This window comes from Balaenoptera physalus (genome assembly GCF_965194825.1).
Source record: "Balaenoptera physalus genome assembly, chromosome: 8".
NCBI lineage: Eukaryota > Metazoa > Chordata > Mammalia > Artiodactyla > Balaenopteridae > Balaenoptera > Balaenoptera physalus.
Genome location: NC_138887.1, coordinates 95,697,604 through 95,723,994, shown reverse-complemented (window position 1 = coordinate 95,723,994; position 26,391 = coordinate 95,697,604). Strand labels below are relative to the sequence as shown.

Below are 26,391 nucleotides of genomic sequence, written 5' to 3'. Positions count from 1 at the left end.
TAGAGATATTTCACTTCTGAAAGGACTTCCTTTGACTTTTCTGTAGTGCTTTCAGCTTTTAGCTTTTTTCTATATGAAAATGTCATTGTTACCTTCATTTGGAAAGATGCTTTTCTTTCAGTACTTTAAAGACTTTGCTCCACTCTCTGCTAACTTGCTTTTTTTTCTCCTGATGAGAAATGTGCTATCATTTTTGTTTCTTCCTCTGTATATAATGTGGTTTTTTTCTCAAGCTGCTTTAAAGATTTTCTCTTAATCACTGGTTTTGAGCAATTTGATTATAATGTGCCTTGGTGTAGTTTTCTTCACAAAAATATTCTTGAGCTTTATTCTAAGACACGGTTAAATTACTTGAAAGAAGTGTGATTCTTTCAGGTTTTGCTTTTAAGTTTTGTTGGGTGGGACCACATAGCATCTAGTCTAGGATTAGTTGTCCCCAGTTCTGGACCACGACTATTCTTAAAGACCCCAACTGATGACCAGTGAAATTTGAGGTTTTATTTTCTGGCTGTTGGGAACAAGCACTGCTCCAGGCTCTGTGTGAGTCTGGGACATTGTCCCCTCTAATCCTTTAGGGTGGTTCTTTCCCCATCCTCATGTTGTTGCCTCCCTTGCGTGAGGTGGTCAGTATTCATTTGAATACGAAATGGGGCAGCGAGAGGGAACAGTAGCCTTTCCTGCAAACTCCAGCAGCCTTGGCCTTCCTGAACTGTCAGCTCCACCTTCTCAACTCAGGGAGACCACTGGCTCTCCCTGGGTTCTCCCTCCCTGAGCCACAGCTTTGAAAGTTTCTCCTGGCATTAATGTGGGGCAACTAAAAGGCTCATCTCATTTGTTTCCCCGCCTCTTAGGAATCACTCTCCTATGTTGCACAATGTCCAAAATTTTAAGAATGTTTTTAAAAATATTTTTTACATGAATTTTTAGTTGTTTCAGGGAGGAAGTTTAATCTGTTTTTAATGACACTGTCTTAATCAGAAGCAGAGTGATTGTTTTCTTTGTTAGAGCGGTGTTTCTCAATCTCAGCAAGACTATCATTTTGGGCCAGATAATTCTTTGTTTCAGGGGTTGAGGGGAGGGCTGTCCTGTGTATTATAGGATGTTTACCATCATCCCTGTCTCCTACTCACTAGATGCCGGTAGCACCCGACCGCACTGCCCCACCCCCCCACCCCAGGTCTGACGACCAAAAATATCTCTAGACATTGTCAAATGTTCCAGGGGACAGGGGAAGAGGTGGGGAAGCTTTACCCCCATTTGAGAACTGCTGAGTTACGGTGACATGAAAATTATTTTTGTGAAAATGTTTCCCTCATTCACTTGTGTTCCAGTATTTTTTCTTTACATCTTGTGTGCAAGGAATACCCAAGGAGTGTGCTGATATCATAAAGGATATCAACCATCTTACACACAATGGCAAGAAAAGTGGATGGGAACCACTGGTCTAGAACATTAAAATCAGGACTACATGATACAGAATTAATGAGTAAAGGATCTAATAATCAGTTTATTCAGATAGCCATATAATTTCTTTCTAGCAAAACCTTTCTATTAGATAACAATGTGTTGTCAAAGCAGTGTTGATCAGGCTAAGTGGAACTGAATTTTCTAGCCCCTTGATAAACTTGTTTTAAAAAAGCTAAATTTGTTCTAAAAAGCCAAACTGTTCCAGTCGCGTTGAGAGCTTTCTTGTATTCCAGGCTGTTAGTAAAGTTTTCTGTCAGAGCAGACCCTACTGTTTAACCTTTCTTTAAAAAACAAACAAACAAAAAAAAACAAAGAAAGAAAAATGTGTTTCTACCTCATCCAAATGAGCTACTGACCATGACCTCTATCAGAGATGCCACTGGACTGCTCCAGAGACTAGTTTTGCCTTTCGTATTTTCCTCCCTTCCTTGACTTCTGCATTCTTTCTTTTTCTCTTTCTTGATCATCTCTTGGAAGAACAACTTTTAGAGTCATTAGTGGAAACTGAGAAAATAACATGAAATTGAAATGACGAGAAATAAATGTTTCTAAACATTTATTTAAGTGTTTAAATATGTTTTTCATTTCTTTGCTTACCTATATAGCTGGTAAGGGTAAGTATTTTTATGATACTTTTTTGCTTCACTGTATTAAATTTTTTGTAATGATAGCATTTTTTTTAACATCTTTATTAGAGTATAACTGCTTTACAATGTTGTGTTAGTTTCTGCTGTATAACAAAGTGAATCACCTGTATGTATACATATATCCCCATATCCCCTCCCTCTTGTGTCTCCTTCCCACCCTCCCTATCCCACCCCTCTAGGTGGTCACAAAGCACCGAGCTGATCTCCCTGTGCTATGTGGCTGCTTCCCACTAGCTATCGATTTTACATTTGGTAGTGTATATATGTCAGTGCTACTCTCTCACTTCGTCCCAGCTTACCCTTCCCCCTCCCTGTGTCCTCAAGTCCATTCTCTATGTCTGTGTTTTTTTTTTTTTTTTTTTTTAACATCTTTATTGAAGTATAATTGCCTTACAATGGTGTGTTAGCTTCTGCTTTATAACAAAGTGAATCAGTTATACATATACAATATGTTCCCTTTTCTCTTCCCTCTTGCATCTCCCTCCCTCCCACCCTCCCCATCCCATCCCTCTAGATGGTCACAAAGCACCGAGCTGATCTCCCTGTGCTATGCGGCTGCTTCCCACTAGTCATCTATTTTACATTTGGTAGTGTATATATGTCCATGACACTCTCTTACCCTGTCACATCTCACCCCACCCCCTCCCCATATCCTCAAGTCCATTCTCTAGTAGGTCTGTGTCTTTATTCCCGTCTTGCCACTAGGTTCTTCATGGCCTTTTTTTTTTTTTTTTTCCCCTTAGATTCCGTATATATGTGTTAGCATACTGTATTTGTTTTTCTCTTTCTGACTTACTTCACTCTGTATGACAGACTCTAACTCCATCCACCTCATTACAAATATCTCCATTTCATTTCTTTTTATGGCTGAGTAATATTCCATTGTATATATGTGCCACATCTTCTTTATCCATTCATCTGTCGATGGACATTTAGATTGCTTCCATGTCCTGGCTATTGTAAATAGAGCTGCAATGAACATTTTGGTACATGACTCTTTTTGACCTATGGTTTTCTCAGGGTATATGCCCAGTAGTGGGATTGCTGGGTCGTATGGTAGTTCTATTTGTAGTTTTTTAAGGAACCTCCATACTGTTCTCCATAGTGGCTGTATCAATTTACATTCCCACCAACAGTGCAAGAGTGTTCCCTTTCCTCCACACCCTCTCCAGCATTTATTGTTTCTAGATTTTTTGATGATGGCCATTCTGACCGGTGTGAGATGATATCTCATTGTAGTTTTGATTTGCATTTCTCTAATGATTAATGATGTTGAGCATTCTTTCATGTGTCTGTAGGCCATCTGTATATCTTCTTTGGAGAAATGTCTATTTAGGTCTTCTGCCCATTTTTGGATTGGGTTGTTCGTTTTTTTGTTATTGAGCTGCATGAGCTGCTTGTAAATCTTGGAGATTAATCCTTTGTCAGTTGCTTCATTTGCAAATATTTTCTCCCATTCTGATGGTTGTCTTTTGGTCTTGTTTATGGTTTCCTTTGCTGTGCAAAAGCTTTTAAGTTTCATTAGGTCCCATTTGTTTATTTGTGTTCTTATTTCCATTTCTCTGGGAGCTGGGTCAAAAAGAATCTTGCTGTGATGTATGTCATAGAGTGTTCTGCCTATGTTTTCCTCTAAGAGTTTGATAGTGTCTGCCCTTACACTTAGGTCTTTAATCCATTTTGAGTTTATTTTTGTGCATGGTGTCAGGGAGTGTTCTATTTTCATACTTTTACATGTACCTGTCCAATTTTCCCAGCACCACTTATTGAAGAGGCTGTCTTTTCTCCACTGTATATGCTTGCCTCCTTTATCAAAAATAAGGTGCCCATATGTGTGTGGGTTTATCTCTGGGCTTTCTATCCTGTTCCATTGATCTATATTTCTGTTTTTGTGCCAGTACCAAACTGTCTTGATTACTGAAGCTTTGTAATATAGTCTGAAGTCAGGGAGCCTGATTCCCCCAGCTCCATTTTTCGTTCTCAAGATTGCTTTGGCTATTCGGGGTCTTTTGTGTTTCCATACAAATTGTGCAATTTTTTGTTCTAGTTCTGTGAAAAATGCCAGTGGTAGTTTGATAGGGATTGCATTGAATCTGTAGATTGCTTTGGGTAGTAGAGTCATTTTCACAATGTTGATTCTTCCAATCCAGGAACATGGTATATCTCTCCATCTATTTGTATCATCTTTAATTTCTTTCATCAGTGTCTTATAATTTTCTGCATACAGGTCTTTTGTCTCCTTAGGTAGGTTTATTCCTAGATATTTTATTCTTTTTGTTGCAATGGTAAATGGGAGTGTTTTCTTAATTTCACTTTCAGATTTTTCGTCATTAGTGTATAGAAATGCAAGAGATTTCTGTGCATTAATTTTGTATCCTGCTACTTTACCAAATTCCTTGATTAGCTCTAGGAGTTTTCTGGTAGCATCTTTAGGATTCTCTATGTATAGTATCATGTCATCTGCAAATAGTGACAGCTTTACTTCTTCTTTTCCGATTTGGATTCCTTTTATTTCTTTGTCTTCTCTGATTGCTGTGGCTAACACTTCCAAAACTATGTTGAATAATAGTGGTGAGAGTGGGCAACCTTGTCTTGTTCCTGATCTTAGTGGAAATGGTTTCAGTTTTTCACCATTGAGGACAATGTTGGCTGTGGGTTTGTCATATATGGCCTTTATTATGTTGAGGAAAGTTCCCTCTATGCCTACTTTCTGCAGGGCTTTTATCATAAATGGGTGTTGAATTTTGTCGAAAGCTTTCTCTGCATCTATTGAGATGATCATATGGTTTTTCTCCTTCAGTTTGTTAATATGATGTATCACATTGATTGATTTGCGTATATTGAAGAATCCTTGCATTCCTGGGATAAACCCCACTTGATCATGGTGTATGATCCTTTTAATGTGCTGTTGGATTCTGTTTGCTAGTATTTTGTTGAGGATTTTTGCATCTATGTTCATCAGTGATATTGGCCTGTAGTTTTCTTTCTTTGTGACATCTTTGTCTGGTTTTGGTATCAGGGTGATGGTGGCCTCGTAGAATGAGTTTGGGAGTGTTCCTCCCTCTGCAATATTTTGGAAGAGTTTGAGAAGGATAGGTGTTAGCTCTTCTCTAAATGTTTGATAGAATTCACCTGTGAAGCCATCTGGTCCTGGGCTTTTGTTTGTTGGAAGGTTTTTAATCTATGTCTGTGTTTTTATTCCTGTCCTGCCCCTAGGTTCATGAGAACCTTTTTTTTTTTAGATTCCATATATATGTGTTAGCATACAGTATTTGTTTTTCTCTTTCTGACTTACTTCACTTTGTATGACAGACTCTAGGTCCATCCATCTCACTACAAATAACTCAATTTTGTTGCTTTTTATGGCTGAGTAATATTCCATTGTATATATGTGCTACATCTTCTTTATCCATTCATCTGTCGATGGACACTTAGGTTGCTTCCATGTCCTGGCTATTGTAAATAGTGCTGCAATGAACACTGTGGTAAATGACTTTTTGAATTATGGTTTTCTCAGGGTATATGCCCAGTAGTGGGACTGCTGGGTCATATGGTAGTTCTATTTTTAGTTTTTCAGGAACCTCCATACTGTTCTCCAGAGCGGCTATATCAATTTACATTCCCACCAACAGTGCAAGAGGGTTCCGTTTTCTCCATACCCTCTCCAGCATTTGTTGTTTGTAGATTTTTTGATGATGGCCATTCTGACCAGTGTGAGGTGATACCTCACTGTAGTTTTGATTTGCATTTCTCTGATGATTAGTGATGTTGAGCATCCTTTCATGTGTTTGTTGGCAATCTGTATATCTTCTTTGGAGAAATGTCTATTTAGGTCTTCTGCCCATTTTTGGATTGGGTTCTTTGTTTTTTTGATATTGAGCTGCATGAGCTGCTTGTATATTTTGGAGATTAATCCTTTGTCGGTTGCTTCATTTGCAAATATTTTCCCCCATTCTGAGGGTTGTCTTTTTGTCTTGTTTATGGTTTCCTTTGCTATGCAAAAGCTTTTAAGTTTTATGAGGTCCCATGTGTTTATTTTTGTTTTTATTTCCATTTCTGTAGGAGGTGGGTCAAAAAGGACCTTGCTGTGATTTATTTCATAGAGTGTTCTGCCTATGTTTTCCTCTAAGAGTTTTATAGTGTCTGGCCTTACTTCTAGGTCTTTAATCCAGTCTGAGTTTATTTTTTTATATAGTGTTAGAGAGTGTTCTAATTTCATTCTTTTACATGTAGCTGTCCAGTTTTCCCAGCACCACTTTTTTTTTTTTAATAAATTTATGTATTTATTTATTTTTGGCTGTGTTGGGTCTTCATTTCTGTGCAAGGGCTTTCTCTAGTTGCGGCGAGCGGGGGCCACTCTCCATCGCGGTGTGTGGGCCTCTCACTGTCCGGCCTCTCTTGTTGCGGAGCACAGGCTCCAGACGTGCAGGCTCAGAAGTTGTGGCTCACGGGCCCAGTTGCTCCGCAGCATGTGGGATCTTCCCAGACCAGGGCTCGAACCCGTGTCCCCTGCATTAGCAGGCAGATTCTCAACCACTGTGCCACCAGGGAAGCCCCCAGCACCACTTATTGAAGAGGCTGTCTTTTCTCCATTGTATATTCTCGCCTCCTTTATCAAAGATAAGGTGACCATATGTGCGTGGGTTTATCTCTGGGCTTTCTGTCCTGTTCCATTGATCTATATTTCTGTTTTTGTGCCAGTACCATACTGTCTTGATTACTGTAGCTTTGTAGTATAGTCTGAAGTCAGGGAGCCTGATTCCTCCAGCTCCATTTTTCTTTCTCAAGATTGCTTTGGCTCTTTGGGGTCTTTTGTGTTTCCATACAAATTGTGAAATTTTTTGTTCTAGTTCTGTGAAAAATGCCATTGGTAGTTTGATAGGGATTGCATTGACTCTGTAGATTGCTTTGGGTAGTATAGTCATTTTCACAGTGTTGATTCCTCCAGTCCAATAACATGGTATATCTCTCTGTTTGTAATGTCTTTAATTTCTTTCATCAGTGTCTTATAGTTTTCTGCATACAGGTCTTTTGTCTCCTTAGGTTTATTCCTAGGTATTTTATTCTTTTTGTTACAGTGGTAAATGGGAGTGTTTCCTTAATTTCTCTTTCAGATTTTTCATCATTAGTGTATAGGAATGCAAGAGATTTCTGTGCAGTAATTTTGTATCCCACTACTTTACCAAATTCATTGATTAGCTCTAGTAGTTTTCTGGTAGCATCTTTAGGATTCCCTATGTATAGTATCATGTCATCTGCAAACAGTGACAGCTTTACTTTTTCTTTTCCGATTTGGATTCCTTTTATTTCTTTTTCTTCTCTGATTGCTGTGGCTAAAACTTCCAAAACTATGTTGAATAATAGTGGTGAGAGTGCGCATCCTTGTCTTGTTCCTGATTTTAGAGGAAATCATTTTAGGTTTTCACCATTGAGAATGATGTTGGCTGTGGGTTTGTCATATAATGATAGGATTTTTTAAAGTAATATCATGATCTTGTTTACAGTGTCATGATACTGCTTTCTAGGCAAACCTGGAATATTTACATTAACTTTACCATTTATGAAACAGAAATGTTTATTTTTGCCACAACAGGAAAGTAGAAACAAACTAATATCTGTCATTCATGTGGGCATAAAGGAAATGGCTATGAAGGTGTTAACAACAGAGTGCAAAAAATTCTCTGTAATGTTTAGTATAGTAAAATGCTAAATTATATATGTGATGCTATTTTCACTCTGTTAAAAAAGATTTTTAAATATATGTAGAATGATACCTAAAATATTTACAGTGGATGCGTTTAATTGGAGGGATTGGTTGTTAACTCATTGCCTCTCTTGTCTGAATTTCTACAAATCATCTATGTTATAACTTTAAAAAGAAAAGCTCAGTTTTAAAGCATACTAAATGGTTAGGGATAGTCAGAACAAAATTATAAATTTATGAAATCTAACTTATTAGGAGACAACCTTATTATCTTTTAAAAAGTATATATAATGGTGTGTATTTATAGATTTATCCAATAAGTGTATTGTTCTACATCCATATTTCTTTGACTTTCAAGATCTACAGAAATTCTAAGGAAAAGGGTGAATTGGAGTGAGGTTGGGGGAGTACTATTGAGTTTTTCTGCTTCAGTCTGCCTCTTGCCAGATGGATAGACATTGTTTAGTTAAACTGTCCTTCTTTGCTGTCCCCAAACAAAATACTGTGCATGCACCTTTTTTTTTTTTTTTCATTTTCCTCTCATACATATAATGTGTATGTTACATAATACAATACAACACAGTACTAGTTGACTTTCAATAATAAATCAGTGTCAAAAATGAACCAGAGTACTTACCTTCTTTTCAATTTTAGCCAAACTTTTAAAAAATTCTTAAATCAGACTGTAAACTTATTTAACTTTATAAGCTAATTCTCCTGATTGATCTAGTAAGTTAAATTTCACCCTTCATCAGTAAAGTATGTCCCACTTTATATTGAATATATTATTTCAAATAAATGTTGAACATCTGTGTACTTTGCCTATGATTATAGGTCTGTATGTGTTCGTTAAAATTGTCATCATATAAAAGTGTTATTTATTTATTTGCTGCAGAAAGTAAGATGTGTAAATCCATATGTTCATTTTTAATCAATTAACCAAAACAAGCCAAGAAATTATTTGGGGCAATAATAGAGGCATGAACAGACCCCTCATGAATATATCTACCAACCTTTTCTGTTAGGTCTTCAGCATAAACCATATGTACGTGAACATACCAACAAGATAATCTGCATAAAATTTTAAAACATTAAACTTTTCCTATTGAAGGCTATATGGCTGCTCTAAAAAGAGAAGTGGTACTTCTCTGTGCCACTTTTAACTTGCTGTAAATTTTCAAGCTCAGTGAGAGTTGGTGCTAAAAGGAAAGTCTAATTGGGGTGGGTAGTGGTAAATGCAGCTACAGGCAAACTCTTAAACATAGGATAATTTTAAAACAAGTTATTGTATTTCAAAGGTTCATATGCTGCTTAGTTTAGCTCAAGGTTTTGCACAGAAGGCAGGCTCTTAGCTAGCAGCACCGTCTTCTTAGTCCTTTTGGTACTGGAGTCCCAGGCCTGGGACCAAGCACCTGAGTGGTCTCAGAAGGCTGATAAATGGCCTCCTCTTCTACAGTGCCGTCCTGTTCTTGCCCCTTCCTCCAACTCTCTTTTTCTTCCCCTTTCCCTTTTATATCCCTAATCTCTCACACCACCAGGAACAGCAAGAAAGAAGAAAAAAAGAAAGAAAGGAAGGGGAGGGAAGGGAAGGGAAGGAAAGAAAAAGAAAGGAAAGGAAAGAAAAGAAAAAGAAAAGCATGCAGCATCCTTAGAATTAGTTGCAAAGGAAGAGAAACATTTCAGTTAATTTTTACCCTTCTCACATTCTGATTTCTGACTTAGGTGCCCTTCCTGGGATTTGGGTTCTTGAGCACATAGGAGCTGGCTGTGCCCACCAAATAGCCCTCCCACCACAGTGGGACCTGCCAGCTTGCTAGTAGATCTCACATGGTTTTCTATGCTATTTGCAAGTCATTGTTAACTGTTTAAATTGATACCGTGAACCTGCTTATTATTCTTTTCTCTTGACTTCCAGTAGCTATTACCCTAATGAAAAACTTAAATTTTCAGGTCCCATTTGAATAAAGCCTCTATAATTTCTTAAATCTATAGCAAATAGTAATCCTTCTCAATTTGGGTTTTATTCCATCCACTTTTACCACACCTGGTGACAGTACTACTTAAAGACGCTAGAGCATGTATCCAACTGTTACCATAGAAACTCTCCACCAGTACCCTCATTTATCATGTCCAACATCTTTACTTAGTCCACAGGTTAATCATCATAATATATGACAGTTTTACAGTACATTGTTTTAGCTCTTATCTTGTTGGTTTCTTTTGATGATTTCCTTATATTGTTTCAGAAGACAAACTGAACTGAACTAAGTTGTCATTGAACATTTGATTAGTGCCATGAATAATTTTCCGTTTAAGACTCATCACCATAATTTTGTGTTATGATGAACATGAATTGAAGATGATCAGGTATAACTCAGTTTTAAAGCAAGTCTCCAAGCCTTGGATTTGGTTATGTAATTGATTGAAAGCATGTTTTTCATTTGACCCAGATGATTACTCTGTGTAACCGTCACAGTTAATAAAGACATGTTATGCCAAGAGAAAACTATATGAAAATATTCTTTTATAAAAATAAGACACTAGCTATTATAATGATAATTATTTTCCTATTTTACTTTAGTTCATGAGAGAATTTTATTTTTTTATTTTTTTGAATTTTATTTTTTATACAGCAGGTTCTTATTAGTTATCTATTATATACATATTAGCGTATATATGTCAATCCCAATCTCCCAATTCATCCCACCACCACCAACCCCCACCCCCCTCCCCCCCCTTTCCCCCACTTGGTGTCCATATGTTTGTTCCATGAGAGAATTTTAAAATGAATGGTTTCCCACACAAGGAGATCAAAACTGTTGCCTTTCTAATTTATTCATAAATTCATGGAAACTAATGGTAAAATAGTGCATGGTGAAGTTTATTTACATAAAATATTTTGAACTGTGCTGATCAGATGGCATAGAAAGTACATTTCACTTTCATAGAATTTACAGCCCTGAAGAGATTGTAGGTTGTTGTTGTTGTTTTTAATAAAAATTTTAGTGGGTTTGTTTGCCTGTATGTTTTTTCACCGTCAATATACATTCTATGTTTGTGACTTCAATTGCTATCATAAATATTATTTTTATCAGTAATAGTATTTGCTAGAAAGTACTTTTCCACTTATGTGTGTGATTTGGAAAGGTTTCTCACATTAAATAATATATGGTTTTGAGTTATATTTCATAAGGAAGATAATTCATAAAGTACCTTTATTTTTGAAAATATGATTTAATTATGGAAATGAACTATAGACTCAGTTTTTTTCAGAAACTTGTGTATCTTATTTAAAGACTGTATACCCATTATTTTAAAATAAGAATTTGCTTCTACAAACCTTTATAGTAAAAGGAGAATTATGGATTTTTTTCTCTGAAGTTTATTACATATCCTGTTGTCAACACATAAACCATTAATGGGTGTTATTTTTAACTTCTTGTTATAACCTTCTCTGGTGAAAGAAATAATGAATAAAATTCAGCAGATGTTTTATAAAACTAGTAATTTAATTTCATAAAGGTGATACTAAAAGATTTTTTTTACTCAAATAAATGGAGAGATGAAGATTCTAAGATAAATTCTTTAAAATACAAAATCTTCTGATTTTATCATATGTATGCCTTGCATTTGTCAATATTCTTCCTCCACATTTGATATTATTTCACATTATCATATACTTAACTTTATGTTAAAAGACTATCAGACATAAGAATAAAATACAGGAGAAGTTGGATTATCTCATTTCTCAGTTCAGGAAAAGCAGTTTAGTTTAATGTTCATGCAACTAACACTAATTACCACATGTAATGTATTTAATCATTCAGATAAGTAATTACTAAATGCAGAAGAATACATATGCTACTTTCTCCATGAACCATAACTGTATACCTTACATCATTGATGAATGGCCATTCATTGCTTGCTTGCTGCATTCACCTCTTGATATCTGTCACTGACGTGAGATATAAATTAGTTTGTGTATCTTTTCTTTTTACATGTGATTCTGAAGACCCTTCAGCTTGAATTATATAGTTCTTCTGTCCACAAATATGGCTGAAAGTTGAACTTGACATGGATCAATATGATCTGGGCTAAATATCTAAATGTGACTGATTATGTTAGCATCATGTCCACAGATCAATATTGAGTTTTATTATGAGCCTGACTCTATAATTGGGTTTAATCAATAAGCTTTTGTCTCCTTTCCTTTGCAGTTTTAGTGTTGGACCATATAGGTTTTTAAAAACTACATTTAGCTTACATTTAGGATTCTGCTTCTTGTGATGACCAGTAATGAGATCTATCCGTGAATTTTAAGGAACAATGGAGCCTCAGCTCTACCACTGTGAGGAGAGCCCACTTTTATCTTGATAACTGATTGCTTGCCCAATATGCGCGACATCTCTAACAGAGCTAATGTAGTAACACCCAGCACTCCTTTCGGGTGCTGTGTGTGTCTCTCTCTCTCTGTCCTTAGTAAATAACTCACATTGAAGACGTTGACAAAACATACCATTAATGAAAGCAATCATAAAAGCTTGCCTTTTGATAAACCCGCAGGGTCTATAGGCGTTGAAAGATGCAATCTGTAAAGAACAATAAATTTGGGTCTTTGATTGAAGTGCCATTTGGGACGTTGTGCTTTGTCTGCATATTTGCACAAACATGATGCTCCCTTTTTCATGTCTCTTAAACTTGAAGCCTGAGAGCATTCATTGCCATTTCTCCATTAAAGTTGGTCCCATTAAAAGCTCCCTACAAAAAAAGACTGGAAGTGATCCAGCTGAAGCTAGTATGTTCATTTCTGCCCTAGTTTGCCATTTGGAAAGCAGGCTTCTAGCCATCGTTGTTGGTTTTTTTTTATAAATAGGCCCGGGTTCTTTTCCAGGCAGTTCCTGCAGTAAATGTATACTTCAAATGCATCAACTTTTCTTAAATTGGGGGAAAAAAGATTATTTCTATGATGGACATTTGAAGTAGCTTTGAATGTGAATAGAATTTCCTTCATTCCAAATGATTGGCAGATTTTTCCCTGTCATTTTTATTTAGGCTCCAAAAAATGTTGCATTTTATGGTTATATGCTGAATTCGTGGCATCATATTTTATGTAATGGAAAGTAGTCATCTGTTATCATGAGACATGCATTTTGTGTTGTTCAAAAACCACGTTTGCCTATTATTAAACCAGAAAAATAAATGTATTGTACATGCCTTTCTGAATTTACAGATGCAGACCGTTTTCAGAAACATGGTATGGATGAGTTTATTTCTGCGAATCCCTGCAAGCTCGACCACGCCTTCCTTTTTAGAATACTCCAGAGGCAGACTTTGGATCACAGACTGAACGATTCCTATTCTTGCTTGGTTAGTACAAATCTGTCTATCTCGTCCCCTATAGGTTAGAGTGAAAGATTTTTAAAAGTGAGAAATACTTGTTATGAAGCGGGCTTTTATCCCTGACTCATTTAATAACTGTAGTTGGAGTTAGGGATAAAGGATTCCAATCGATTGCTTCCCAATTTGAAAATTATACACTTGAAGACCACTGCTGTGCCACTCAATAGACAGGAGAGTGGACTCGAGCAGATTCTGAACTGTGGTTTCTCAGCCCCTCCGGAGAAGCTGGTATGAAAATAGAAGGCTTTACTAAAGATAAAAAACCTCTGTGATAGGATTTACTAACACCTGTACAGACATTTTAAGGTTTAAATTCTGCTCACCTAATGGTGATACTATTCATGTCTCCCTTTTGTTCCTAGAAAGACAATCTAAGTGACAGGGAAAAGAAACAGTGCAATAAATAATACGATGACAGGGGTTGTATGTAACAGAGGAAAGCTTTAGTTTCATCTAACCCTCCAAAGATAATTTGAATTTCCTTTAAAAAAAAAAAAAGACATTAAATCGAGTAGCTAAACTGCTGCTTTATGTTTAAACCAGCCAAAATTCGAGATACAAAGTATAATTTACATTTAGAAGGAATGCTTGACTCCTTAGAATGTGGGCATTAAACTATAGCCTAAAAATCGTTATGTACCTTTATATCCAAGGATTTTTGTTCATGGCAGTTCCTCTGGAATTTCTCCAGCTGGAATATCCCTATTTCTATCACCACTTAGTCTGTTGGCTACTGAACATGGTAGCTGCATGCAGTAAAGTTACACTCTCTTTAAAATAAGATTTTAGACAGGATGTGCTCTCAGTTCATCAGAGAGGTTTCAGTAGACAGGAAGAAATTAAACAATTTATTGCCATGATCACGCTGATGGTTCATTAATTCATCTATAGACTCTTTTTTAAGTACCTATTATTCAACATGTAATTGTGTAGCTTAAACCCGATCCAGCCCAGACTTTACAATTACATGGAGAGTAAAACAAGTCATCACAAAACCCTCACGTATCTTTCTGTGGACAAGCACACATAGACTGATCATCAATAGGAACACTTTCCTCTTGGATTCCACTCTGGGGGGTTAGTTCCTGAACTGGCAAAAGTCGTTTTCGTTATGTGGATGACCTCACGTGCCATATGAAGTGTGAGAAGAACACTACAGTGTGTCTTCAACTGCACCTAGAGGGTAGGTGTGATTAGAAAGAGTGTTTGAGCGCAAGATGACCCTGGATGTAAATCATGGTCAGCAGCGGATTTGCACTGTCGTCTTGAGCAAGTCACTGATTACCTCTGAACTTTAGCTTCTGTATCTGTAACATGGAGTCATAGTAACTACTATGCATGATGGTTCTAAATATTAAATATATACATAGTATGTCTGGTACAGTGCCTATACTATCACCGCAGTAAGTAGTATTCTGGTTTTCTTTTTTCTCCTCTTCCTTTTTAGTTATTTTTTATTGCCGTCTCATCTTTCTGTATTTCTCACTATTCTTTTCCTTCTCTTGCACAATTATGCTGCCCCCTTTGAAAACTCTCCATTCCCCCTTCTTTCTCTTTTTTATATTAAATTAATCCATATAATCCACTGAAATATTTTATAAACCAGCTCTACCTAACCTGGCCGTCTCTTGTTAGCCAACATACACACCCATCCTAACATCTCATTTCAAGAGAACCAGGAACTACTGCTGTAAAACATTAACTTTGTTGTATTGGTCATAGAAAGACAATAGAATGAGAACAATATCCCAAATATTTAAATACCCAAATAGTACATGTTTACCACTGCTAGACTTACTGAAATTCTCTTAGTTCACTTTATAAAAATGCTTTTGGAAACTAGGCAATTTCAGTTATCATGTCTGCTTTACCATTCTCTTTTTAATTGATTCATATAGAGATTGAAGTTTTTTGTAATGTCATTCTTTGTGACTGACAGTTTAGATGCTGTGAATAAATTTGAGTAATTTTGAGTGACAGTGGAGGAGAACAGGTTGCCCATGCCTCACTGTGGCAATAAGGACAGGATGGTTTCACGCTGTCAGTGGCCCAGATCAGTTCCAAAATCGATGACATTCACTCTTTGGAAAACAATAGGAAACGTACTACTAATTTAAAAAATATTGTCAAAAGACACTGTAACGCAGCTTCTGCTTATAATGCCTAACAGTGCCTATAGAAAAGCAAATCCTGGTACAGAAAAAGAAAAAAAAAAATATATATATATATATATATATATATATATATTTCTGTTCTTCCTTTTGCAGGGGTGGTTTAGCCCTGGCCAAGTCTTTGTGCTGGATGAGTACTGTGCCCGCTATGGTGTGAGAGGCTGTTACAGACACCTCTGCTACCTTACAGAACTGATGGAGCATTCAGAAAACGGTGCTGTCATTGACCCAACCCTGCTTCATTACAGCTTTGCGTTCTGCGCCTCTCATGTGCATGGCAACAGGTATTTTTACTTGCAAACACACAGTGAAATGTGGAGGGGTGACTTGGGAAGAGAGAAAAATGCTATTATCACCTAGTAACAGATTTTAAATAGCAAACGCTTCTTACAAGAGGAAAAAAAAAAAACCCACAAAGGAAAAATGTACATCAATATGCCGGTGATTTAGGTGGGCTGCACTTTTTGTTTCTTTTTGCCATTAAAGCCACTTGAAACAGAGAGGGAGAGAATCTATGAGATTAGAAGTCGCCTTTTAGTTCTTATGTACCACCTAGTATTAGGGTCTGCCCAGCTTAAGTGTCATCTGTATTTCTGTTGTAATGCATGTGGATGTCTGGGTAGGGTTTGGCGACAGGTTTGTGTATACCTAATGATTCTTGCTTTTCCACTGTGGAGCAAGTGTTCATGGATAAAGCGAGATAAATAATGGGGTTTATGTAGCGTCTCCTCCCAGCCCCTTCCCTAATCCATACTTGAGGAACAAGTATCCCCTTTTAGCACTCTTGAGCCAGTGACCTCACCTCTTGTTTTACCAAAAGGGCAAAATATCACCTAATGCAGGCCCCCCGCAAATGTGCATCTCTGACCTTAAAAATCTCTCCACCTTGCTCCCTCTCTCCTCCCAATCTTGTTCCAGGGAACCTTCGCTAGGTGGGGCTCCTCCCATAAAGGAGATACCCTTTATCTCATCCCCTTTGTACCTTGCCTCACCCGTTATTCCATCTCCCCCTCTTTATATTTCCTTTCTTCCCACAAGCCTGAGCTTCCTCTAGCCGCACAACATAACAGAGCGGTAATACTTGCTAACTAGGTGAGGTAGGGCAAGTTTCTTCATCGAGTTCTGTCTCTATTTCCCCATCTGTAAGAAAGACATAAGATAGTATCTCTCTCAGAGATCATAAGTTGTGATAGGGATTAAACACATTTGTGTATATCAAGCACTTAGAACAGTGCCTGGCTTGCGAGTGGTCAAAAAATTGTTAAGGGATAGTTTACATTGTCTTAAGTATTATTATCCCGTCAAGCTACCTTTCCATTGTTCTCTTTCTCTTCCCCACCAAACTCCTCTCACCATTTCCCCTGTTTGGCCCCCAGCTCCTCACTTGCTGGTGAGGCTGCTTGAAATGGATTGCCTTCTCCAGCTCCACCCTCCTTACTCTCATGGGAAAGTTGGCGCTGTGGAATATCCAAGACCCCGTGCGTCTGTAAATGCTGCTCATTTTCCCTGATGCAGCTATCTCAGCGCTCCTCTTTTTATTTTATTCTATTATCTTCATTTTTTTTTGGCCGTCTCTTTGCTAATAGTTTGTGTTTCTCCAGACCACAAGTGTGGCATTTTCTCACGTCTGTTCTTGAACTTGCTCTCTTCTTTCTGAGAATTTTTTTCTACTTCAGTGAAAAATTCTGTGTTGGTGATCTTGCCACTTTCCACAGCTTCAACTGTGACCTCTCTTCATACAGATAATTCCAACCCAATTATTCTCCTAAGCTACAGATCTCTATCTACAACTGGCAGCTTGAATCTTCTACTGATGCCTTAAACTCTCCACATTTAAAACTAAATCCATCATCTCATGAAACCAGCTCCTGTACCTCTCTGAGCTCCTAGCAGATTGCCTGAGAAGAAGTAACACTCAGGCACAAAGTAAGTGTTCAGTAAATACTTGATGAATGAATGAATGACTTTGTTATTTGTATTAATATCACTTCCAGTAATGGCCATTCATCTTTCATTTATCTTTTCCTTTTACCTCCTAGCCCCATTTTGTTGCCAATGTCAATATTCTGTCTTTACAGTACTCCTCAGATTTGTCTTTTAGCATTTCCGTTGTGTCTACCGTAATTCTGGCCTTTATTTTTTCATGCTTATCTACCTTTATTCATCTCTCTACTGCTTTTTCCTCCCCACATTAGTCTAGCAATCACCTTCAAAATTACAGGCTAACTTTTACCATACTCCTTTGCAAAAGCCTTCGGTGACTCTCATTTCATTAATAAATTAAAAATAAATTACACGTATCGGGTTTTTCCAATATCATCATGTTCTATCTACCTCGTTTGAAGTCCCGGTATTCTGCGCTCCATAATCTTTACCTGAGACAACCTGTTTATCCTCCCTGTAAGGTTTCTTTTTTCAAGTTTTTAAACAGTCAGATATCACAAAATTCCTCTGAGAAGACTTCTGTTAACTCAAGCAAACACTACAAACCTTGTACCTGTAGTTATAAACTTTATCATGTATACTTGTATGCACACACACACTCGCACACATGCACGCCTGCTTCTACTGCACTAGATCAAAAACTACTTCTCATTCCCCTATTATCCTCTGTAAACCTTAACACAGTGCCTTGCATATTGTGGGTGTAGAATAAGTACTTGCTGAAGTCCCCACTGCTGCCTTTTCTCATCCTACGATAAAATAAGACTGATCCTAATCTCAGAATCTCTTCAGACTTTCACCTCATGATGGAACTCAGCCTTCCTTGGAAATTAGGGGAATGTTACAGAGTTTAGTCACTTTTCCTATTACCCCAAGCTAAACCCTCCACACTCAGCAAACTTTGGCGGGGTGGCGGGGGGTGTTGGGTGAGGTGGCAGGGCAAGCGGGGGACCGTGAGGATAACCAGATGGTAACCTTTGATAGTCAAAGTGAGGGGCTGTTGTACAATAGTAGACACTGTCTCGTATCTCTCTGGGCACTGTCTTAATTCCTCCTGACCAATGGATATTAAAAGCTCGGCCCCCCAGTGTTAGGCAGCACTCTGAAATGCAAGAGGATGAAAAGGTTACAGTGGAACAGGCAAACCCAGAGAGCCCTGTATGATCAGATTATTTCAGTCATTAACACAGAAAGGTAATATTAAATTGAGAACATGAAGTGGAAAATTCAGCTTATATGACCCCAAAATGTATGTGTTTGAGACACATTTTAATGGAAAGTTACTGAGGCCACTGGGAGCTGCTGCCACCACCTGGGAGGCAGCCTGATTTGAACCTGTGGGTTGCCATAGTTACTTCTATTCTGTAAACTATTGTTTTCCTTATGATGGTACACTGTAAAATACAATGTAAGGTATGTTTATATGTTCGTGCATATATTATACTTCATATTACACATTAAATTCATTTTCCAGGTTAAAATATATACCTATGAAGATATCTCTGGGTGGTGCTTTCGAATAGAAATTTGAGTCAGTCTCTGATTTAGCATTTAGGTCATATGTAACTGAAGAAAAAAAGAAAGGAAGGAGTATAGGTTTTAGGGAAATTTGAACCTCAGTTAGGGTAGAAATATTCCAAGATAACGCAAAAGGCATAATGTTTCCTATAATGTTTAGAGTCTAACAGATGTCATTCAGAGATGTCGTGCTGTCTCAATGAAAGAATTAAAAGAGGCAAAAGATCTCTACTTGCATCTTGGCTCTGAAATTTGCAAGCTGGCCCATGCTGGGCAAATCACTTAACATTTCTGAAATGGGCATTCTCATATGGAAAAGGGGAAATATTAAGGTGAAGGTCCTGGATAATTATAAAATACGCTATCAGTATTGATTAGTCATTATTCTGGTATGTTTCCCTTTGTCAGCCAGCCGTGAGCATGTAAATTGTAAGAGGAGGAAAAACGTGAAAAATAGGTAGTTGCTCAGTGGAAATATTTCAGCGTGTAAGTAATTATATTCTTAATTTCTTTGCTAATAGAATATTCTGGGTTTTAGCAACCTCCCCTTGTGAAAATAAGCTTCTCTCATCCCTGTCTGTGGCATCTGATATTTATACAGACTTCCGTTAAAAATACTGTCAATGTCAAGTCTGACTTTTCTACAGTGTTTGCCCTATTCTCTTGTTAAGATCATCTTTCCATCTGTCAAGACACACACTCAAAGAGTCGTTTTGCTCATTACCTGAACCGCCTCTGTCAAAAATTGAAAAGAAAAGAAGACTGCCTTTTGTTGTGGATGGACGCGAAGGACAGCAGTGCTGTCTGGATCTGAACCGTTTCCAGGAGCCCATCGTGTTACATGGCGCTGAGCGCGCTTAGGCGTGTGCCTTCCCTGCAGACACAGCGTCTCTGAATAGCACTCTGAGTGTTTCAGGAGTAAAAGAATAGAGTTAAACAGAAAAGGTCTGGCTGGTACTAGGACCGAGGAAGAAAGAGAAAAGTGAGCCAAGGACAGAAACGGACCCACTCGTGCAGGATGCTAGCCACGTACGGCCGTGAAGAACACAGCCCGCCCTCAGCGTTAGTGCCGCGGAGGACCGTCAGCGAGGGGAAAAGAGACTTTCCGAGACGATGCCTGTAGGGCAAAGTTCCAGGTTGATGTGCGTGGTTAGACATCTTGGTTTTGTGAGTCAGGCTGAGGGTGGAGAAACTAAAGCCGCAACACAAAATGGCTTTTATGTCCCTGTTTAATGTAAGCGATGCAGTAGAGTCGCTGACTCTTGCGCGGTCTAGCAGGGCCGTCTCAGAGCTGCTACACACCCGGCAGAGGCCAGCTCAGCTGTGCGAGCTTTCGAGTACAGGGTGCAGGGAGTACGACGTGACTATAGTTTGTATGGAAAGTAATCCCTACTTTCTGTGGATTCCAGATCATATCACAGAGTAATAGGCAACCTTCACGGGAATCAGTCAAATCATCATATCACAGTACCTCCGTCTTCAGAGATCATAACATTTCCTCTTACCTATCACTTCAGAAATCATGCCTCAACTTCCTCCCTCTCATTTTGGAGACAAGGATGCATATTTTGAGTCACATCATAGAAGACTGCATCAAATAGGCTCATCAAGAATTTTCATTACCAGTTCTTAATTCTAGTCTTTGATATATGACTTAGAGAAATTAAGTCTAGGTATCACACCCATTGTGAATCTAGAGACTCACTTCTGGGACAGGGGAGCAACCAGATAAAATGTCATCGCAAGGTGAAATTTACACGGTGGGGCTAACCTGACAGATTTTATCCCAGGTGATATGTGCGCAGAGGTGGAAGAGGTAAGTTACCAACGAGGGCCTTTTAAATATACACTGAGGAACCGTTTTTGATGCTATCAGAAACCATAGTACAACCCAAATCCGCCTCAATCAAACTTTCAAACAGAAGTATCTACCCCTACTCAAGCTGGAATTCAATACTAAAGATAATTATGCTCTTTAAAATAAGGCAAAAACAGAAAGTGAGCGATGTGGGTAGAGACTTACTAAGTTGGAAATAGCACGGAGCTAGGAGCACAACTGTCTTCCTGCCGAGGTTCCCCCACTTTTGAGCTATTTCATTTGGAGCAGTTGGTCCTGAGCCTCAGTTTCCCAACCTGTTCCTAGTGAGTAATATCATCGATGCTGCCTACCTGATGAGGTTCCTGAATAGGTCAAATACGATTATGTAAGCACTTTGTAAATGATGAAAATATCATGTAAATATACCATACCATACATATGGTATGGTAGTTAAATAAGCTTTGGGGAATTGCTCTGTAAAAGACAGTGCAAAGGTGAACTTGATAGTGGTGTTATTGCAGCACAATTTACACAAGTCTCAAGCAGGAAGATGAGACTGGAAAAGCATTGAATAGGTGCCTCACTTCAACTACCATCCAGAAGCATTAGAAGGAGCCATGGGGAGGTTCTGGGATCACCCCCTTCCATGCCAGCCCCTCGTGTCGCTGGAAAGCATTGTGGGCCTAACGGGACAGCAGCATAGACACAGCCGGAAGCAGGAGCCAAGTATCCCATCATCCAGAGGAAGTAAGTTGCCAGGCTGCAAGTTGGGGGGAACGGTTACTAAGGTCACCTAATCAATTTTCTCTCTTTTCCCTCCACACCACTCATGCACAGCAAACAACTCCTGGTTTTTTCTGAAACAATGCACAAAAGAGCCTACTGAAGGTAAATCACTGAGGAAGAGATAAAGCAAAGGGATTTTTCAGTATGACTTTGAATATAGATCAAGTTAACAATGAACAGAAGCAAGAGCTACTTTTCTGGTGTAGCTTTTCTTAAGCTTGGGACCTTTAAAGCCTCTTAGCATCTAAAGTGTGCAAAGGAGTTTGGGGTCTTGCATTGGATCTCCATGTAGTTTTCCAACATACTAAAATTTTTAAAGAACATAGTATGGGATGCTTTTGCATAAAAACAATCAAACAAAACCCAAAAGCTATACATATACATCTGAACCATTTACCATTACTGTTGCCAGTCAGTTTGGTACTTTTAGATCTGTGTTGATCTAAACAGGCACAAGATTGGCCTATTATTTTTCTTTCTCATACTGTTTTTGTCAGGATTTGGTATCCAAGGTATTGTAGCCATATAAAATGGGTTGGGGAGCTTTCCCACTTGTTCTGTTTGAGATTCGAAAGGTTTATCGGTAACCCATTTTTAAAATCATTTGGGAGAGGTACAAACCACTAGGTATAAAATAAACAGGATATAAGTATATAACGTATAACAGCAAGAATATAGCCAATATTTTATAATAACTTTAAATGGAGTATTATCCATAAAGACATCAAATCACTATATTGTACACCTGGAACTAGTATAATATTATAAATCAACTATACATCAATATAAATAAAGAAATATTTTTCCTATTCCATAAAATAAAAGTTACGTCAAAAAATAGGAAAACAAAACCATCTGGCCTTAGGGACCTATTTGTGAAAAGATTTTTCACCACTGCATCAGTTTATTTTATAGTTAAAGAACTATCAGGTTTTCCATTTATTTCCTGAGTAAATTTTGTCAGGTTATGATTTTCTGGGAAATAGTGCATTTCATCAAAGTTTTCAAATGCATTGATATTAAGTTATTCAAATTGTTCTTTTTATACTTTTTTTCCAGCCTATAAGTATCTTCCCTTTACATTCTAATAGTGTTTATTTTTACCTTCTCTCTCTCTTTCCCCCCAATCCATCTTATGAGAAGTTTGTGAAATTTATTGGTCTTTCCAAAGAAGCAATTTTTGGCTTTGTTGAACTCTATTGCTTCTATGTTTTCCATTTCATTAATTTTTTGAAAAAATAAACTTTTTGATTTTAGAATAATTTTAGATATACAGAAAAATTGCAAAGATGGTACAGAGAGTTTCTGTATTTCAGTTTAGTCTAATGTTACATACATAATAATGTCATACATTCCTACAGCACATTTGTCAAAACTCGAAGACCAATATTGGCACATTACTCTTAACTAACCACGAGGCCTTATATGGATTTCACCAGTCCATTGGGGTTTTTTTTTGTTGTTGTTTCTTTTTTTTTAAATGTCCTTTTTTCTTTTCCAAGATCCAACTCAGGATACCACATTACATTCAGTCCTCAAGTCTCTTCTGATCTGTGGCAGTTTCTCAGTCTCTCCTCCTTGTTTTTCATGACCTTGACAGTTTAGAGGAGTACTGGCCAAATATTTTGTCAAAGGTCCCTCAATTTGGGTTTCTCTGACGTTTTCACGATTAGACTGGGGCTACAGGTTTTTGAAGAAATGAAATACCCTCTCATCTCATTCTTCCTGGGAGCACATGATATCTACAAGACATAGCTGGTCATGTTAACCTTGATCATTTAGTTAAGGTAGTGTTTGCCAGCTTTCTCCACTGTAAAGATATTGTTTTGCTGTCTCCATGTGCTATTTTTTGGATGTAGGTCACTAAGTCCAACTCATACTCAAGAAGAGAGGGGAATTAAACCCTACTTCCTGGAGGGAGGACTAGCTACATATAGTAAATTGGAATTCTTCTGCAATGAAGATTTGTCTCTTGTCCCCTGTGTATTTAGTCAACCACTTGTTTATATCAATATGGATTCATGTATAGTTACTTTATACTTTGGGTTGTAATCCAATACTACTTTGTTTTGTTGCTCAAATTGTTCCAGCTTTAGCCGTTGAGAGCTCTTTTAGACAGACTCCCTTTGATATGTTTTTTTGAGCACTTTCTTGCTCTCTGGTACTAAAACATGCTTGTAGTTCATATTAAAAATCATGATTTTTTCCCTGCCTCAGCCCTAGAATCAGCCATTTCTCCAAAGTTCCCTGATACCTTTTCTTAGAGAACGGTATGTAGAAACCAAGATCAGGATGTTGGATATGCTCATTGCTATTGGGATGCCATTGCTTCCAGGCCCTCTGAGTGGACACAGCTAGGTGATATGTATGTATGTATATATACTAACCCTTGAGTTCATACTGATGTCTCCGCCTCTAGTCCAATACGACAAAGATCATATCAGCCACCCTCTCTTGCTCATTCGTAACTTCTCTCTTCAACAGTGAGAAATCTGGCTTCTACCATCCCATCCATTTACTTATTTGTTCAACCCCAGTATACGTGTAAAGCAGTTTCAGAATTTGCCAACTAGAGTACGCTGTGTACAGGGTCTTTAGTTATTGGCCTTAGAGTTTCCAATCAAAAATGTTTTCCAAAGTTCAATGTGACACCTTCTTTTTCCCCCCACTCTATTTAGTGAGGTTATGTCATACAATACAGTTAGAGTCACTTGCACAATATGCATTCCATCCTGGGATCCCTCAGCGTCCTACTTGATACAGAATTTTTTTTTTTCTTTAAGCTTGTATACAGTAAAGTTCACTCTTTTTGCTATACAGTTCTGATAGTTCTGTGGGTTTTGACAAATGCATAGAGTCATATATTCACCACCCTAGTGCTGGTTCTATCACCTTAAAAGTTCCCCTGTGTGCCCCCTTTTGTAGTCAACCATTTCATTAAATTTTGTCTTTGATTTTATTATTCCATCCTTCTACTTTCTTGGATTATTTTTTCTACCTTCCTAAATTGGCTGTTTAACTCATTACTAGTCATCTTTTCTTCTTTTCTAAAATAAGTATTTAAGGTTAAATTTCCACTAAGTACTGCTTTTGCTACATATATGCATTTTGATAATGTATTTGATTCAAATTCACTCTAAGTAATTCTAACTTTCCATTATAATTTCTTCTTAGACACAGGATTGTTTATAAGTATATTTTAGAATTTCTAGGAAAGTGAATTTTTTTTTGGTTATATTCTTGAAAATTGATTTCTAACTTAATTTCTTTGTGTTCAGAGAATGTAATCTGTATGATACTGATTCTTCATAACTTGAGACTTCTTTATGTCCAGTTATGTCTTAGATATTGTAAATGTTTCATGTCATTTGAAAAAATACGTATATTCTGTAGCTTGGTAGGGCAAGCAGGAATTTTGTGGTTCAAATCTTCTAAACTCTTACTGGTTTTTTGTCTGCTTGATCTGTGGGGTTATGACCAAGGTGAGTGGAAAGCTGCCACTGCAGTGGTGGTTTCTTCCTCTACTTCTGCAAATTTTTGCTTTGTATTTTGAGACTGTTTATTAGGTGTATTCAAGTTAAAAAATTATTAAATATTCTTGGCGAATGGAAATTATTATTATGATTTACTGACCCTTTTCATAATTAATAATGCATTTTACATTAAAGTTTATTTAGATGGTTATTAACGTAGCCTTCTTTTGGCATTTGTCTGATATATGTTTATTCTTACTTTTAGTCTTTCTGTATTCTTGTGTCTTATAAATAGCACACTAGATTCTGATTTAATTATCCAATATAACAATTTCTGTTTTTTAATTAGTTTAGTCCATTTACAATTATCATGTGTATTGATATAAGTAAATTCATTTCTACCATTTTATTTTGGGCTCTTTTTGGCTCATGTCTCTAAGCTTTTTGTTTCTTTCTTGCCTCCTTTTTGTTTCACCCAGTTTATTTTCTTTTTTGCTCCTCATTTACATTTTTCACCTTTTGAGATTTTACCATGTATGTGACTAAAATTTTAACTCTTATGCTAATCAGCAAATTTTCCCTTCCTTCTGAAAAGTGCAGAGACCTTAGAACATTTCCCTCCAGTCACCCCCTTCCTGGCTTACATGCTTATGTTATCTGGTATTTTAACTGTATCCTTATTTGTTTTCTAATCTTACACATTAGACATTATTTTTATTATTTTATACTCAATACTTGCTTCAATTTAGAAATTACTTTTTTCCTAAAGTATATTCTTTGGAATTCCATATAATGGAATACCTATAGATAACGAATTTTGGAATTTCTTTGTTTCATTCACATTTTTGAAAGAAAATTTTGCTTGTTATACATTCTACGCTGACCATTATTTTCTCTCAGAACTTTGAAGATAGTACTCCATTTTCTTCTGACTTCCTGGGTTAAGAAGGCTTCATTGCCATTCTTTTGAGGGAAATTTGATTTAATAGTTTTAGGATTATTTTGTTCCTTTGTGTTTTGTGGGTTCACTGTTCAGTAATATGTGGATTTCTTTTTAAAGAATTCTGTTTGGGAATTTTGTGGCTTTCTGATCCATGTGCGCTGATATTGGGTAAGTTCAAATTTCTTTGAATTTACCTTGATTGGGATATGAAGATCCATGTTTGTCATCAGTTCTGGAATATTGTAATCTCTTTAAATATTGTCTCTCCTCCAATCTTGCTCTCTCTTAAACTCCAATTACCCATATATTAGGCATTTTATCTTCTATATCTCTTAATGTCTCTAATATATATTCTATCTACTTATTTTTCCAGCTGCAGTCTATATAATATTTTTAGTTCTGTCTTCTACTTCAGGACTCAGCAGACTTTTTCTGTAAAGGGCCAGATAGTAAACATAATAAATATTTTGGACTTTGTGGGCTATATGGTCTGTCACAACTACTTGACTCTTACTGTAGAGC

At 37.2% G+C, this 26,391-nt stretch overlaps 1 protein-coding gene across 22 annotated transcripts in view; it reads left to right on the top strand.

The window, feature by feature from the left end:
* Positions 1-26,391, top strand: part of CADPS2 (calcium dependent secretion activator 2) — a 544,167-nt gene that overhangs the window by 372,162 nt on the left and 145,614 nt on the right. For all 22 annotated transcript variants that reach the window (XM_082472263.1, XM_082472261.1, XM_082472259.1 and 19 more), the window contains 2 exons: positions 13,046-13,182; positions 15,483-15,670. In XM_082472263.1, the coding sequence (XP_082328389.1) occupies positions 13,046-13,182; positions 15,483-15,670 (325 nt within the window). The remainder of the gene's footprint in view (positions 1-13,045; positions 13,183-15,482; positions 15,671-26,391) is intronic.